Below are 16338 nucleotides of genomic sequence, written 5' to 3'. Positions count from 1 at the left end.
GTGTCGTAGTCTTCCCGCGAAATGCTTCTCGGCACAGAGATCGTAATTGATGGACTCATTCAAAGAATACGGACTTCTATCTATAATATAATAGTTATGCAGATCTTGCATAGCATTAGTTGTGTGTAACACGTGGCATTGTCATGTAAGATGATGTAAAAAAATTGCAGTAGTACGAGTAGCTTGCATCAACCATCTGCCCGTACAAGATTATCCCATGGATATCGTATGCCACGATGAACACATTCGAACATCCATTATGCTCTTGACGCACTGTCCTTTGAAGAGAAAAATCCAGATGCTTTCATTCATTGAATTGCCTCGTCAAGCATGGTTTCGTACGAGTGAGCAAAACTTTCGTCCGTGGACTGTCCAATTAGGTTGTCATCTTCCCTCTCGTAACGGTGCATCGTCTTTTGCGACTGCAAAATGTTCCTGTTCTTTCACATTGGTGATATGATGGAGTATTCAATGCACTGCAGTTTCGCGGAGCCCAAAGTGTTTCCGCAGGATGTGAAAATGCATGCGTCCACTTCTGCGGCTCAGTCACGCACAGTCCATTGGCATTTCACTCCCAACAAAAATCAAAGAATCTGAATTGTGTGGTTATTATTTTTGGAATCTTTCTTAGTAGCATCTTTGCCGTAAGAAACACACCCATCGCCTTGGTTTATTCGTCAATACATACTTCCCACAGTCCCAGAAAAAGTCTGTGCGTTCCGACCACTTGCACTTCAAATTTGATCCTCGCACGTTATTTCCACTTTTCATAAATACCTTGCTTGAAATCTTTATTTTACGACACTTCAGTAATTGACTGGATAAGACAACGATTCCCGTTTGCCATTATTGTCCTTCTGATCTTCCGTTTTCATCTGCTGAACGTTTGTGGCTTTCATGGATAACAGTGTTGTACTCACATCTTTCACGAATAACAGTGTTGTACTAATTTTTAATCAACGTATGTCCTATGTGTAATTGAAGTCCCAGTAGCGTTAGTATTCTGTATGAAAGATATTACTATTAATGCTATATTTTTATTTGTAGGGTGATGGAAAAGAAGAAGAAAGCTGTTGAAAGGCTGAAGGATCAGCTAACGAAGTTGGAAGTTCAAGCAACTGATAAGGAAGAAAACAAACAGATTGCATTAGGAACTTCCAAGCTGAATTATCTCGACCCTCGTATCTCAGTGGCATGGTAAGCGCCGATGTGATTTGACATTGTTTTGTCGATTTCTAAGTAATTGTAAAATTGCAAGGAGGAGGTATTAGTTGGAATATAGTTACGTGTGTTGGTAGCAGTCTGGAATCTGCTTTTCTTTCCGGAAAAAGGCTTAGGATACAGCACAAGAAAAATTACTGCAATGTACGCACAAATTTGGACAACATTATCTTGTTTCTTTTGATACGTAATATACACTAATGCAGTTTTCTGAGTGCAGTAAAAGGAAGTTGAAATACACATACTACCTAACACAAGCACAGACACACAAAGTACGGTTCATTTAACTTACTTTTGAGCAGATCCATATGGTTTAAAATAATCTTTCTTTGAATCATGAAGTCCTTTGCAGTTGAACGTCCCGCAATCTCCAAAGACCATATCGTCGTCTGAGATTCAGCACCGCGTATCTCCAGTTTTGGCGAATTTGAGTTTTTGATACGATTAGAATCAGTATAGGATGGCGCACAATCTGGTTAAGTACTACACCAGTATCACGACTTATGGCTCAGTTATTCCCTCAAAGTAATACCGCGTGTAATGAGACTAAAGCTAGTTTTCAAACTGTTTTTTGTCTCCTGTAAAATTGGTGAAATGTTATTTACGCAGTATTGAATCTCAGACGACGATATACAATAAGACAGACATTATTTATTGCTCTGTAAGTTGGCCACACGATGCTCTTATGTTGTGAATGTTTAATTCACCTCTGTATATTGGACCCCTATGCAAACCCTTTCAGAATCTATTTTATTGTTGGGTGTTCCAGGAGGTCAGAGGAAAACTTGTCCATTGAAAGTACGGTAACTTCTCTAAAAACAGCAAGTAGTTTGTATTTTTTTTTTTTTTTTTTTTTTATGTCAATTGCCGGCAAGTGTATCTAAAAACACAGCAAGTAGTTTGTATTATTTGTTTCTTTTATGACAATTGCCGGCAAGTGTATCAATCGATTGATGCCGTTAAAACTTTTCACGTATATTCTTTACTGCAAAACTGTTCGTGGTTTAGAGCAAACTGTTTGAGATGTCCTTTGTTTTAGTCATGTCTTCGAATCCATTTTCTTCTTGGGGAGCTTGCAGGAAATTCGCAACAAATGACAATTAGGATAATGTTGCGAAGTGTCAAAAAGAAAAATACATAAGATAGTGAAACAAATTAGTTTCATTACTTGCTGGTTCAACAACCATTTTTCATATGCAAAATCGGTTGATTTTGGTGGTTCTCTACTGAAAGCGGCGGGCGAGAGAGTGGATAGAGTGAATGTTATGAGTATTTTCTGAAACAGAAATTTTACCTTATTATTAATTTGTCGTCATATGTGGAGGAAAGAAAAGAGAAAACAATGTACCGTTGCGTTTTATAGCTAATTAACATGTTGAAAGTAGGTGCATATAAAACATAGTGTGCGAATGACTAAGATAGGCATTTATTTCATATGCTATTTTTATATATTGCAGAAATAAAATTTGTTATTAATAAGATACAACCTAGAACATACATAATAATTAGTAGCTGCATTAGAAGTGCTTATTACAATCTATAATAGTTTTTGTTACAAAAGTAAATTTTCTGTAAGTTACCAGTTCGCAATGGAACCGATGGGTGGCCAACATAGACAGATTTCACTGTAGTAAAGAGGATATTCAGTTCAGGTTGGTTACTGGATCAGAATAAGAGCGGTGAAACTAGCATATTAATACATTGATGTATGGGTACAAATTGTACAGGATGGACGGGAATTAACTTCCTACTGATTTATATATATATATATATATATATATATATATATATATATATATATATATATATATATATATTTTTTTTTAAATAACTATTTTTCTTGAAACAAAAATGTTTTTGTTCCTCACAATGGTAGAATTGTTATACGTTGCCAGATTCCACATAAGCACCATTATCCACCAGTTTTCGTAAATGATTGAGAATGTTTGTGACAGACTTCTGCAGGTACTCCAGCGCTACGTTTGTATGAATTTGGTGAATTCGCTCCTCCAATTCGTTAACAGTTTCTGTGCAATAAACTTCCTCTTTCGCCTACCCCCAGAAGAAGTCGCAGGGCGTTAGGTCGGGACTCCTTGCTGGCCATTCAAGGAGCCACGCACGGACAGAACGTAAGAAATGAGGCTAGGCCCCATTTTGCATAAAGAATAAAGCGTTGTTATTGTTCCACGTGAATACAATACTATGAACATTTATCTTCAAGCATAGCAAGGTACCGTTCTGTGTTCATTGTGTCACGAAAGACGTATGAACCCACAAATTTTCGTAGATGCAATGCTGCCCATACTTTGACCTGAGCACAGGATATTACCGAAAAGACTAGTCTTCAAACCAAGCAAGTATTATCTCCCCACACTTCAACCGATGATCACAGTCTTGTGGCTATAATTCCTGGGAGAATGTAGTTTCCGTGAATGAAAATTCAATGGTCTTCATCTACCCAGGCACGAGATTCCTGTCACTTTGCCACCATCTCTGTACGTGTACCACGGATAGTTGAGCTTACTCACACAAGGTTAGGTTAATAGTCTGCCAGTGATATCTGCAATGATATAAATGAAATACCATATAATAAATTCTGCTGTTGTAAGGAACAAAATGATGTTTATTTCATGGAAATTGGTTAAGTATTTTATAAAAAGTTATAAATAATTTTCAAAAGGGGTTGGTTCCTGCCCATATTCTAGATATCAAAACGATTTTCGGCCCAGTGATTCATCTTTTACAGAGCAACTGAAGTGAAGGCGTTGAAATGTGAAAGATTTGACATTATTACACTACACGTGATAAGATTTGTCATCACGGAAATAATAATTTTAATTTCAGTTGCAGTGAAGCAGGGTCTCAATCTGTATTGTGTAAATACGCATAATATATAATACTACAGTTATTATTAATTTCAATAAATCAGTTCGCATATATATTTTGCAAATTTATATGATCCCAAAAGTTACTGGGGCAACCCTATACCATCCTGCTTTCTCCCTTGGTCTAGTGGCTAGAACTTTTTTTGGTGCACAGATACTGTAGGTCCACGTCTCATAGCCTTTTTGCTAAACTTGCACAAATACCCACCACCTATACCAACTTGAAGCTTGGGTTCGTTAATATCGTTTCCATACGTTTCTAGCAATCCTGCTCATAGGTCGGCCTCAGGACTTCTCGTAGTACTGAAAGTTGATTTTGCTGCTCTTCATCCCGCGAATCTTCAGTTCGCCTCGGTGAGCCTTGCGTACACGGATCCACTTTGTGAATCGCTTCGTGCCTTTGTCTGTGTTGATGGCTTTTGGTTTGCCGTAGTCGGAAAGGTACCCCTACGTCTTGTTCAATGTTGCTACGTATCACCACCTTAGATTTCACTTGCACAGCTTCCCGTCGGTGGGCGTTTGTAAAGTGATGATAACTAACGTAGAACACCTTTTTAAGATCCAGTTGTTGGCGCAAGGTGCGGGTGATAATTACAAAGAAACAGAGATTCGCCGACGCTGTTTTCGGGTCAGGAGATTTTCTTGCGTGATCAATCTGCGTAGTTTTCTTCCGTGATGGCTTATGTGCACCGTCATATTCTCGTCAACTTTGTTGGAGAGCTGCGACCGTGGAATCCTTATACTTGCCAATATCGTTCTTGATTAAAATCAAGCTAATGGTACAACCCTTACTCTTACTGCTTCCTGGTCATCACTACACTTTGCGTCGTAAAGAGTTATAAAATAATCCTTCCGAATGTGATTCAGTTTTGTCGGCACTTTCGGCCTAGCGAGAAAACACAAGCACACGCTCACGGCTCACCTGACCAAGGTACGGCGAGTTCATTGTGTGCGTGGTAGAAGGAAATCATGTTTGGTGAAACACACGAACAACCTTCTGTAAATGCTAATATACTTATCTAATACATAACAACTAAGAACTTGAAAACAACACTAATTCTTATTTCCTGTTAAGAAGACATTTCAGTGTCAGGGAACAAAATATTACATTCATACACTGCCAGTAAATAAAGAACTAATACAAATGAACATGGCAGTAAGTAATGAAGTGAAATTGAACAATTATCGGTTACATTCTTTTCAGTAATCTGAGCTTTTATCTTAGAAAAAAGTTTGTAAGATATCTTAGAGTATCTTATATACCAGTAAAACATGGTATATATATATATATATATATATATAATATCTGCTAGATCTTTTTATGTTTAGTTTTAAGACAATTACATCCCTGGTTGGACCTTAATGATGTCTAACCCACGTCTTTGTATAGTATAATGGACATCTATTGCATTATTTTAGCTGATTCATGGATATGTTTCGTTTAAGGTGCAAGAAGTATAATGTTCCAATCGAGAAGATTTACAATAAGACTCAACGACAAAAGTTCCGGTGGGCTATTGACATGGCTGGACCAGATTTTGTCTTTTAATGCTGACTTATTACGGATAGAGGAACCGAATATTGATTGAAGTGGATTGACTGTGATGTGTAATATTTAATATCAGGAGAAAAAGAGGAGGTAACGAACGACGGAAGAGAAAGGGAACGAGATCGTATTTCCAGTACCTTCTATGTGAGAGTGCAATGCAGAGAGCAACCCACCAAAATGTTGTGAATGTACAGTGAGTGTGCAGTATTAATATATTTTTTAGGTATGAAATTGAATTCCTCGACTGTTTGTGATCCAGTTAGCAAACCGTGGGTTTTTTATTTTGTGGATAGTATTAAGTTATTTTGAGTGCGAGTGGTGCGTATCGCTTTCCCATGTTGGTACGCAATTGCGTGACGCGGTGAGTGTTTAATTCAATCATTGATACATACTCACAATAAATATATGAATAAAGTTTGAATTGTTTCATTAATTAGAGATGGAACCAACTGTGTGATTGTGGTGATTCTTAGTTTTTGTTGTACTTCTTTTAGATGAACTTACCTCGGCAAAGATTGTGATTTCTACCGTGAATCTATATAGATATATATATAAATAAATATATACATATATAAATATTAAACAAACCGATAGAGTTTGTGAACATTTTTGAATACCGGACACTGTGTTTGAAGAATGTAGACGCGCCATGTATTGTGATATAAACAGAATAATTTTTGACAGTTTTATGTATTAAAGAGATTTCAAAATCTGCACAAGGGACGAATTAATTCGTGTGTGTGTGTGTGTGTGTGTGAGAGAGAGAGAAAGAATCCATCTGCGTCTGAATGTGCGTGTGTATGTGTATATTTGGGTGAATGTGTGAATAATTGCGTTTGTGCCTGCGTGGGTATTATTAAGCAGTCCACTTGAAAATGCCCAAGTAGTAAAATGAAGTAAAAGAAAGAAAAAGAACGCATTATTGTATAATTAATTGTATTTGTTACATGTGAAAACGAGATAATAAAGAAATAAATAGTGAATAAAGTCTTGTGGGCCAAGTGTGATTGCTGATAATGTATTCTCACTTGAAAGTATAACTGGAATTATTCTGGGGCAAGGCCATTGGCTGGGTTCATTTATTAGTCTGGGGTCATCACATTGCAGCAGCACCTTTAACTTGTCATCTCATCAATATGTATATTTAAATAAAATTTATTCAGAAATTTGTGTTTTCTTAATTCTGATCATTGCGTGTACTCTATTTTAAATGTTACTTGATTTAATAAGATGTATATTCAATATCCATTAAAAAAAATACCTCAGAAGCACCCAAGATTATCTAAAAGTGAACGTTTGAGCAAAAAGTTATTGTCTTCTCCAGCACATGTCTTCTCAGGAAACTAACGTTGATTGTGGAGCTACATCCTGTTGATTATCTTGTTCGTGATTAGCATTACTTTTCTTACTTTCAATAGCCCTCCATGAACTTCCTCTTTTACCTAAATAGTCTTCTTCATGACCATAACAGGTATCTTACGTAACTGATATAATAATAATTGATGAAACATTGCTTCCCAAAACTAGCTTTTAAATAATTTCGGTTTAAGTATTTTTGAATGAGTATTAGAAAAGTTGTTTTGCCCATATGATAATAGTCGAACTTTTTTTTAAAATTCACTGTTGTAAGTTGGAAAACTGAAGAATACATAGATAGGAACGCATTTAAGAGCACGGCCATTCCATCGTATCGGGTGTTACATTTGGACGAATAAAAATTATTATAGTAAAGTAGTTATTTGGTCAAGATATATCAAACTGCTTTGAAACATCACCGTTTGTTTCTATATTTTAGTAAACACTAAATTCGTAACACACACATGATACTAGAACTCAATGATAGTGAAAAGTGTGTCGTAACGTGCGTACAGCAATTGGACATGCACTTTCAGATGCATGCAGTTAAGCCAAACTCTGCGAATGTCCAAATCAAAATTTGTTTTCAATTATGTGTGTACTTTTCTGAAAGTATGATGCTGTGAATATTGCAAACAGAAATTTCATAGTATAATAGCTTTTATTTTAAAAAATGTTCAATACTGTAACGAATGTTACACAGTGCGAATGAACTTAAAACAACTTCACGTTTAATAAGCATATTATGTAAAGAACAAAATATTACAATGTTAATAGATATAAAGTTACACATGTAGTACAGTGTAGGAAATAAAAACACAAAATAATAAAAATATATATCAGAAAAATGTAGAAAGATTTAGTATTAAACTTGTAGGTCTGTTCATACACTAATCATTAACAAAAGTCAATTCTTTTTATGCTTCAGTAACATTAACTCTGGAACTAAACTGATACACAACTTTACATTATTCTTTAATTTTCATGTAATAATCGGAGTTAGCAGTTTACCAATCTCGTCATGAATATGAATTATACTTCCCAAACTTGCGCGTAGTTCGAATTCCTTTTCGCCACAAGATTTTAAGAACAACTCTCATATCACTATTTTCGTTCAGAAGTCCTTGACAGATTCCAACTTGACGACAATCTTTGTTACTTGTTTCATCTTTCATTGTCACCAAGACAAACATTCCAACAAAAACATCATCTTTCCCCAAAGGACTGATCACAACTTCATTCGTAGGGTGTATTTTATCTTCGGAGTCTGTGTACACGTCATGTGGAGTTTTTCTGGTTTCTTGATGGTAACTGTTTACAGATGTACTGCTTGAAATGTTTGCTGTTACGGCATTTTCTTCTGTTTCGGAAATGTCAGAAGTGTCATTTCCTTCACTTCTATTCTCTGATTAATGTTGAGGAAGCATTCTCTTCTTTAATCGATTGAAACGGACAACAAAACAAATGCTCTAATTGAAATGGAACTGATATATTGAGCATTCTGTCTTTGGGGTTTCTAATTTTACTATGCTTTCCTGAAAAATGCAGAATATGTAATTTCACCTGGAACCGAGCCACAAGTAAACTACTCTGCTACATATGCCATCTAAATTAAATTATGTGCTGTTCGTTGCATCCATACCAAAATGTGGCCAGTTTTGCAATTGTAATAGATAGAATGCCTACCATCTGGATGATACTGAAAGAATGAGGGCTGATCCTGTTTACTCGCTTTTTCACGCACCTTTGCACCCTTCAAAAACAAACCGCGTAACTCAATTTGTAATACTCCGCGCACGAGTATTCAGTGATTGGTGCAGGAGAAAATGCTTCGTCTGTTTCCCGCAATATTTCTGCTTCTGCACGTGCATGTAATCCTTCACTGGTAACCTTCCTCCCTGCATGACCATCATCAACTATAGCGCGCGCTCTGCGTATTTGTCAGTGGTTGTGGCTGTTTTCTTGTTAAATTTAATATTTTTGTGTAAGATATCAATCCACATGTAGAGATGTGCTTTTAATTGAAACTAAAATGTTCTTAGTGTGATTTAAAAATACAATAATTGCTATCTAGGTTGAACAAGTGGAATTTCTTGGGGACTATTTTCTTATGGAAGAATAATGGTCATTTGGCTCATTGTCAGTGTTGCTCACTTCTGATTATATTTCGTTTTTTTTTTTTTTTTTTTTTTTTTTTTTAATCGTAGTCAGACTGTTTAGTCAGTTTCAGAGAACTGGGCTGCAAATGTCCATTATGTTACCCAAAAGAAAAACTGAGCCCATGTACTAAATTTCTATTTAATATATTAAATGCATTATACTTCGGATAATTGGATATAAAAAGTTGTAGGCCTATTATTTTAAAGATAAGTAAGTAAGAAAGAAAGATAAAAGCTATTTCACCGATTCGAAGTAGCGTAACGTCTTATGTTAATTCTGTATGTTATAATCAGGGGTAAAAGTGGATTTGAAAAGGTAGGGGGACGGTAGCAAGTGGCATGACGTCACGCCGTCCCCCCGCCTATCCTTGCCCATTTTAATTTTTTAGGAACTGGGGACGCCGTACATATTTTTTCGAGGTCGGGGATGGCGTTCTCCAGCGTTCCCCCACACTTTTACCCCTGGTTGTAATTCGCATATCGATTAAAAGAAACGATCGGGTTTAAACCATAACATACCCTCTAGGGACCCCAGAGAGTGATATTTGGTGATACTGCTGCAACTATAAGAATCAATTTATTCTCGATTTTTGTATGTGTCCTGCATCCGTTTGGGATATACTATCTATTACATAATTAGATCAACGAGGCGTTCGTTAAAAAAATACAAGAAATAAAACATACTTGAAAATGTAAAAGCTCCATTGTTAAACTTGTATTTCAAATTTACGAACACAAAAGTATAAAATTGTACGAAAAACTGAATATTGTTAAAGTAAACATAATATTTGATGTCAACAATGCTCATTTAACTTAGATAAGCTTTTAGACATCAATAATAATAATAATAATAATAATAATAATAATAATAATAATAATTTGAGTTGCAATACTATGTTGAGAAATTAAAATAATACTTGGGGTCGCCAGAAGACCCCAGCTTGGTAAACAACGTTGACGAGTTAGGCTTGGTACGTTAAGGGTTAAATGAACATTTAAGAGTCGCAAGAATGATTGTCCGTTCTCAGGAGTAACAAAATATCTGAAAAAATCTTCAAGGGATACTAAAATTGTAATATATTCAATAAATAAACTCTCTCGCTTTTTTTAAATGAACAATGATTATTTGATCCACATGTTCTCTTGCCTCTACTTGAGAGTTACGTAGTGATCCGAAACAGTCTTGAAATGGACAGGAGTAAAGAGCATATGTTTTAGTAGATCTGCTAGTCAAGCTAATAAACATAATAATACAACAGAGACTAGAGAACATAGTAAGATCCAATAGCTCTGATTCTAATTTTCCATGTTATCCCTTGACGCTATGGGCAGGCTAAATAAAATTTAGTAGTAATAGATTGAATATTTTGAACCATTAATGCGAACTCCCTGATATCAAAGGACGAGGATTTATGGTCAACCACGATTAGCCATGATTTGCAGTTACAGGGAAAATTTAAGAGATTGTTCAGCCCGGCTTCCAGGCATGGACATCCGCAGGACTTTTTCAAGGGGGTAAAATACCGATTCCAGGGGAGGACAAAAGACCGACACACAAACTCAGTCGCGAATACACAATATTTTGATACACGAGGGCACATAATACATCAAGTAAAACAACAGTTATTTACACGCGTATGCTTATTAACTACAGTAAATAATCTATAGTACCAGATACTATAGTATTTAATATGAATATATTAAGTGTTACAACATTTAAGTAAGCAAATTAGTATGTCTTGACATGCACTTCCAAAAACATTTTAAAACAAAGGGAGGCAACATCCCCTTTCCCCCTTCCCCACTGCGGGTAGCCACGCTTCCTAGTGTTCTGTGTCTATATTTATATGCTACTTCAAAGATTCAGGAGAAAGAAAATGCATCTTGGTAATATATCAGAAGTCCATGCCATTTCATTTTCAATCTCCCGCTCTTCGGTTTGTTTCTTAACTTGTTAGCTCGAGGTTTTCTATAAACTTTTTAGTCTGTTAGTTGGCAACATTTACACACTGTCGTCTGCATTGTTTACAAGGGCTGCAAAGCTTCGTGAAAAAGCGAATAGTCAATTAGCTGTACTAGTATTAAATTGCACACACATTTGCACCAGAAAAATACTATCAGTTTTGAAAGTCTGTCGCACTGCAGCCCCTAATGATTTGCTAAACGAAGACTTCCAATAGCAGCGTATTGGGCTCCTCTAAATGCGAAAGATAGCCGATCGCTTTGCATAGGCAACCTGTCTCCGTGAGTCGTGTGCACCAACACTATCAGGTGGATCGACCCCATTGTGTTGAACTGTGATAATGGACGTTGTGTTTGCGTATTCCACAGCACAAAATGCCATCTTGAAAAAAAAAAAAAAATATATATATATATATATATATATATATATATATATATATATATATATATATATATATATATATGGCCTTTGGAACGGCGAGTATTTCAATCAAAACTTGGAGTATCTAATAGCAATCCTTGTCACTGATGCTTCTCTCCATGCTCTCGGCACTTACAAAAAAATAAATAAAGTAAAGGGTACAATCTTTTTCGGACACGTGCTTACCTTCATACACAGGCAGCTAGTCGTTCTTAAAAAAAAAAAAACGGGTGGCACCTCTCGTACTATTTTTTTTTTATCATTATATTATAGACGTATTATTTTGGTCTCGTGCGGAGGGGGGGCAGTGCCCCCTCCCCCTAAGAAAAAAAAACGTGTCTAGAAGAAACATTGCAGGCAGCTGTTTGGGTTCGTACAGATGCTGAGTGCATATTTGGAATATGGTATCCTGTTCTTGCTTGTATACCTTGTCTGGCTGGGAACTGGTCTTTATCGGAGACCATGTGATGATCAGGAGCTAAGTTTGGAGGACAATATTGACAGTGTACTAGCTGTACTCCCTTAATGAGGATCAAAGGTGAGCGAGATACATAGCTTAGTGCCCCATATCAGAATGCCAGATGAGGGTCCTGTATGGAGAATCGAGCACACGCAGAATTTTCCCGCTCATTTGTCAATTTAAGGATACATGCACAGCCGTCAGTGTGTGAGATACAGAAATTATTATTGTCGCTAAATATTACCACCGTTGCGTTCCCAACTATAATCGCTTAAATGAAAGTGCTTCGAAATTTCATCAGTTTGCCGGACGGATGTGTTATTTGAGCTGCTGTAGATATGATCAGAATTTCGCATTGTAACTAGTGCTTGTATTCTCTGCTAATTAAAATACCTCGTATCAATCCATTTTTTCTTCCTAAACGTATAGTACCTGTTTAAAATAATTCTGGCAAAACAAAGTTTAATCGTGTTGCTAGTACCTCAAATAAAAGGAAAATCTTGTACTTGAGGGAAAATGATTTTTTTATTCCTTAGTTTCGCTTCTAGTAGTGATTTAGTACGTTGAAACTCTTCACATTTCATGAAAACAAATTTTGTAGATATAGACCAAGGGCCAAGGGAGTTATAACCCCCTAGGGAACTTTTGCCATTAATTAGAAGTGTTCCTTAGGGTCCTTAGAATCAAAAAATACTTGTTGGTCAACATATAAGTGCAACACCTGGGTTCTGGGGCCCTTAACCCTTTAGCACCCGTGTATATTTATAGACATCGATGGAATATCTTTAAATTACCGTAGATCAGACCGTTAGTGCAACAGTGGAACAAGTTATACCTCGATCGATTTACGAGATTGTAGGCTTTCAGTTTACTTAATGAAGGGGGCATTTCTGTGTACAAAGGAAAGCTAATTGAGGGATATTTAAGAAAAAGTCCCTTCTCGCGATTCTTTTAGTTATTACGTGGCAACACTGCAAACCAGGTGAATAATAAAATGTATTTATTTGTTCTATTTTATGTTCAACTTAAACTGAAAATTTCATCTTGATTCATCAAATAGCAGCAGAGGAAATATGTTTTTTTTTTTTTTTTATAGTTTTCACAGAATTCATAATAATAGATTTTCATGGAAGTACGAGTATGACTTTGCGTCAATGTACAGTTATTACTTGGCAACACTGCAAACTACGTGAATAATATAATGTATTTATGTGTTCTATTTTATGTTCAACTTAAATTTTCTTCTTGATACATAAAATAGCAGCAGAGCAAATACATATTTTACAGTCTTCATAGGGTTCATAATAATTGATTTTCATGGAAGTACGAGTATGACTGTCAATGTTCCGTTTTATTTTCTATAGAAAACGAGTGATACAAATTATTTTAGTTATGTTCTCATTCTTTATATTACGACGGATTCCCAGTACCGAGAACCCCCCCAAGGAAGGTTTTATGGTTTATTGGTCCATGGTATTCAAAGCAATAATTATGTTCCTTTGAAAATACTTGTTACATTGCAGAATACACTTCCAAACATGTCTGCTGGTATGTGAAGTTATCAAACAACTCTCGAAGTTATTGCGTAGGGCATGTATTCTTATTATATGTATACATAGATAATCGCACTTAATATAGTATGCAATATGTAGTTTTGTAATTGCCGTGATATTAAACAATTTGTTATATTCTTTGTGTTCGTGTCTGTCTGTAAGTTGATAAAGTGGAACATTCGCCCTGAAATCCACATGTTCTCAGTTATTCTGGAAAAGAATGAGAAACAAAAAAAGCCAGTCAGACAGACGACAATTGCAACAAGCAAAAAGATTACTGTTGTGAAAAATCGAAAATTCTGTGTAATACACTACGCATAAAACGAAATTGAAACGACGACAAATTTCATTAAAAAAAAAAAAAAAAAAAAAAAACTTCCATAAGAACTTTCAGGTCAAAGTACTGCAGCAAGAGACTGACACTGCAAAACTGCACCGCTTAACATCAATTTGCATCCAAGTTCCTATAGAATACGACACAAACAAAAACGGTCTATCGCAAAGTTTCACAAAATTATCACGATTGCTAAGTCAGTCCGCTGAATCACGTGTGGCGGAAAATTGTACACTCTTAGTGGATAATTTACCATATTTGGAGCGTTCTACTATACGGCAGTATGTAGCAAACATCCTGTTTAACGAGGAGCAGTGCATATTTGGCCAGAAATAGAGCTAAAATGAGTATCACGAAAAAAGGGAAAGGATGTTTTATGGGAAACTCTAGTGACATGTGTTACTAGAATAGCTTAACGTGTCATTAACCCTTTCCCCTCGAATGCGGCGAGAGCCCCGACATTCGAGATTTTCCTTTCCGCTCGTATGTCGGGGCTACCCCGCACTAATTTTGACACTTTAATTACTCGCATGCCGACAGAGCCCCGCTTGTATGATTTAGCCGACAACTTTTGCCATCTTTTGGCCGTGTATTCAACTCCTTACTCGGCTGTTCCTGTCAGAGTTTTCAACAAATGAAAAGCGATATACAAATGTAAACAAACACGAAAGATGGCTGGGTTTGTGAGAGACGAAGATATACAAGGTGTTTTGAAAGCTTCAGATACCGATTTCAGTGATAGTGGTAGTGAATATTTAGATAATGATAGTTTGAGTGAAGAAAGTAGTGGTGATAAATCTTCCGATTCCAATGAAAATGATGACCAAGTGACAATTGATGTGTTGACAAGGGACAATTGGACTCCCTATGGTAATAATGATGCAGATTTTCCAAAAATACCCTTCAAAGCAAATTCCGGATATAAACCACCAGTTGTTGGAAGGCCAACTACAAAAATTGAATTTTTCCAATCATTTTTTAGTGACACTTTGCTTGAGGAAATTACAAATGAAACAAACAGGTATGCTAAGTCTAAGATACAAATGTCACTACAAAAAAGGCCCATTTGGTTCACTTGGCATGACATGACAGTTCCTGAACTGAAGGCATTTTGGGTGTAATACTAAATATGCCACTAAATCCTAAACCAAACATACAAGATTACTTTTCAGAGGAATCGTTGGACAAATGTTCATTTTATAAGGACATATTCAACCGCGATAGGTTTTTCAATTTTTTTTGGATACTTCACTTGTGCCCCCCAGCACCTCAGATGCAACAAGGTGTTCGTGCAAGGGGTTCAAAGATAATAAACATTGTGGAACATCTTGACAACACGTTTAGGGAATTTTTTTGTGCCAGGACAAAATGTAAGCATTGATAAAAGTAGTTTTTAAGCGCTACAACCAACAGAAGCCAACCAAATGGGGGCTATGGGTATTTGTATTAGCCGACTCAAGTACTGGATATATCTCAAAATAAATCCGAGCTGTACAGCTTGCTGTGTCAAAACAAATTCGAGGGGAAAGGGTTAAAGGAACTCCTATTCGATAGGAAGATGAATAATTACCATTACAGATTCAAGAAGTGGATTTCATACCGAAATAATGTACCACAACTTGTACAAAATCGTCGAGCTGAAATTGTTCATGGAAGAAACATACCTAAAGATAAATTCGTTGAAGGCGCAGTCTGTGCAGGTATGACAGTAAGTGTTTTGGTTAGTGAAACAGATTTATTGTTACTGCGAGCTGTTCTTTGTCACCACCAACATGTATGAGTTACTTCGTGGCCGCCCACGGCGGAAATGCTATGTTCCAAGAGCTCAGACGTACCTAATCTCTCATGCAGTATACACCCTCCATTCCAAAAGAAACCGAACTTTTGAAAACAAATAGTACCACTAGTGCCATCTGTTGTAATATTTTACCGGTAGATGGCGTAGTCCCTCATTGACAACTGGTATAAATGTCATGACATTTGGATGCACGGCAACAAAGTTATTGCGTTTCAACTGTCAGTGTGTTGTGTACATCGGTCGAAAAATGAGTTTCAAACAACGAGCTGCAATTGAGTTTTGTGTTAAACTGGGTAAAACTTTTAGTGAAACGCACCAAATGCTACAAAATGCATATGGTGATGAGTGTCTATCCCGTACGCAAGTTTACGAGTGGTTCAGGCGATTCAAATCGGGTAGAGAGACGCTGGATGATGACGAAAGATCAGGCCGTCCCAGAACCGGATTATCGGAAGAAAACATCGAAGAAGTGCGTGAATTCATCAAACATAACAAAAAATCGTCGGTGAAAGTTATTGAAATGGAATTAGGCATTCCTCAAACAACCGCATTTTGACCGAAGTTTTGGGCCTTAAGAAGGTTAATTCGCGGTTTGTACCACACAAACTCACCGAAGACCAAAAAGTTGATCGACTTGCGC

At 36.4% G+C, this 16338-nt stretch overlaps 1 protein-coding gene across 2 annotated transcripts in view; it reads left to right on the top strand.

Moving 5' to 3' along the window:
• The window catches only part of LOC145674118 (DNA topoisomerase I, mitochondrial-like), a 60930-nt gene extending 54109 nt beyond the window's left edge, over positions 1–6821 (top strand). For both annotated transcript variants that reach the window (XM_081743943.1, XM_081743945.1), the window contains 2 exons: positions 1048–1197; positions 5553–6821. In XM_081743943.1, the coding sequence (XP_081600069.1) occupies positions 1048–1197; positions 5553–5655 (253 nt within the window). In that variant the 3' untranslated portion in view covers positions 5656–6821. The remainder of the gene's footprint in view (positions 1–1047; positions 1198–5552) is intronic.
• Positions 6822–16338: the final 9517 nt, after the last annotated feature.

This window comes from Thermobia domestica, chromosome 2 (assembly GCF_964235325.1).
Source record: "Thermobia domestica chromosome 2, izTheDome1.hap1.1, whole genome shotgun sequence".
NCBI lineage: Eukaryota > Metazoa > Arthropoda > Insecta > Zygentoma > Lepismatidae > Thermobia > Thermobia domestica.
Note: the sequence above shows the minus strand (reverse complement) of the source record. Positions and strands in the feature narration are given on the sequence as shown.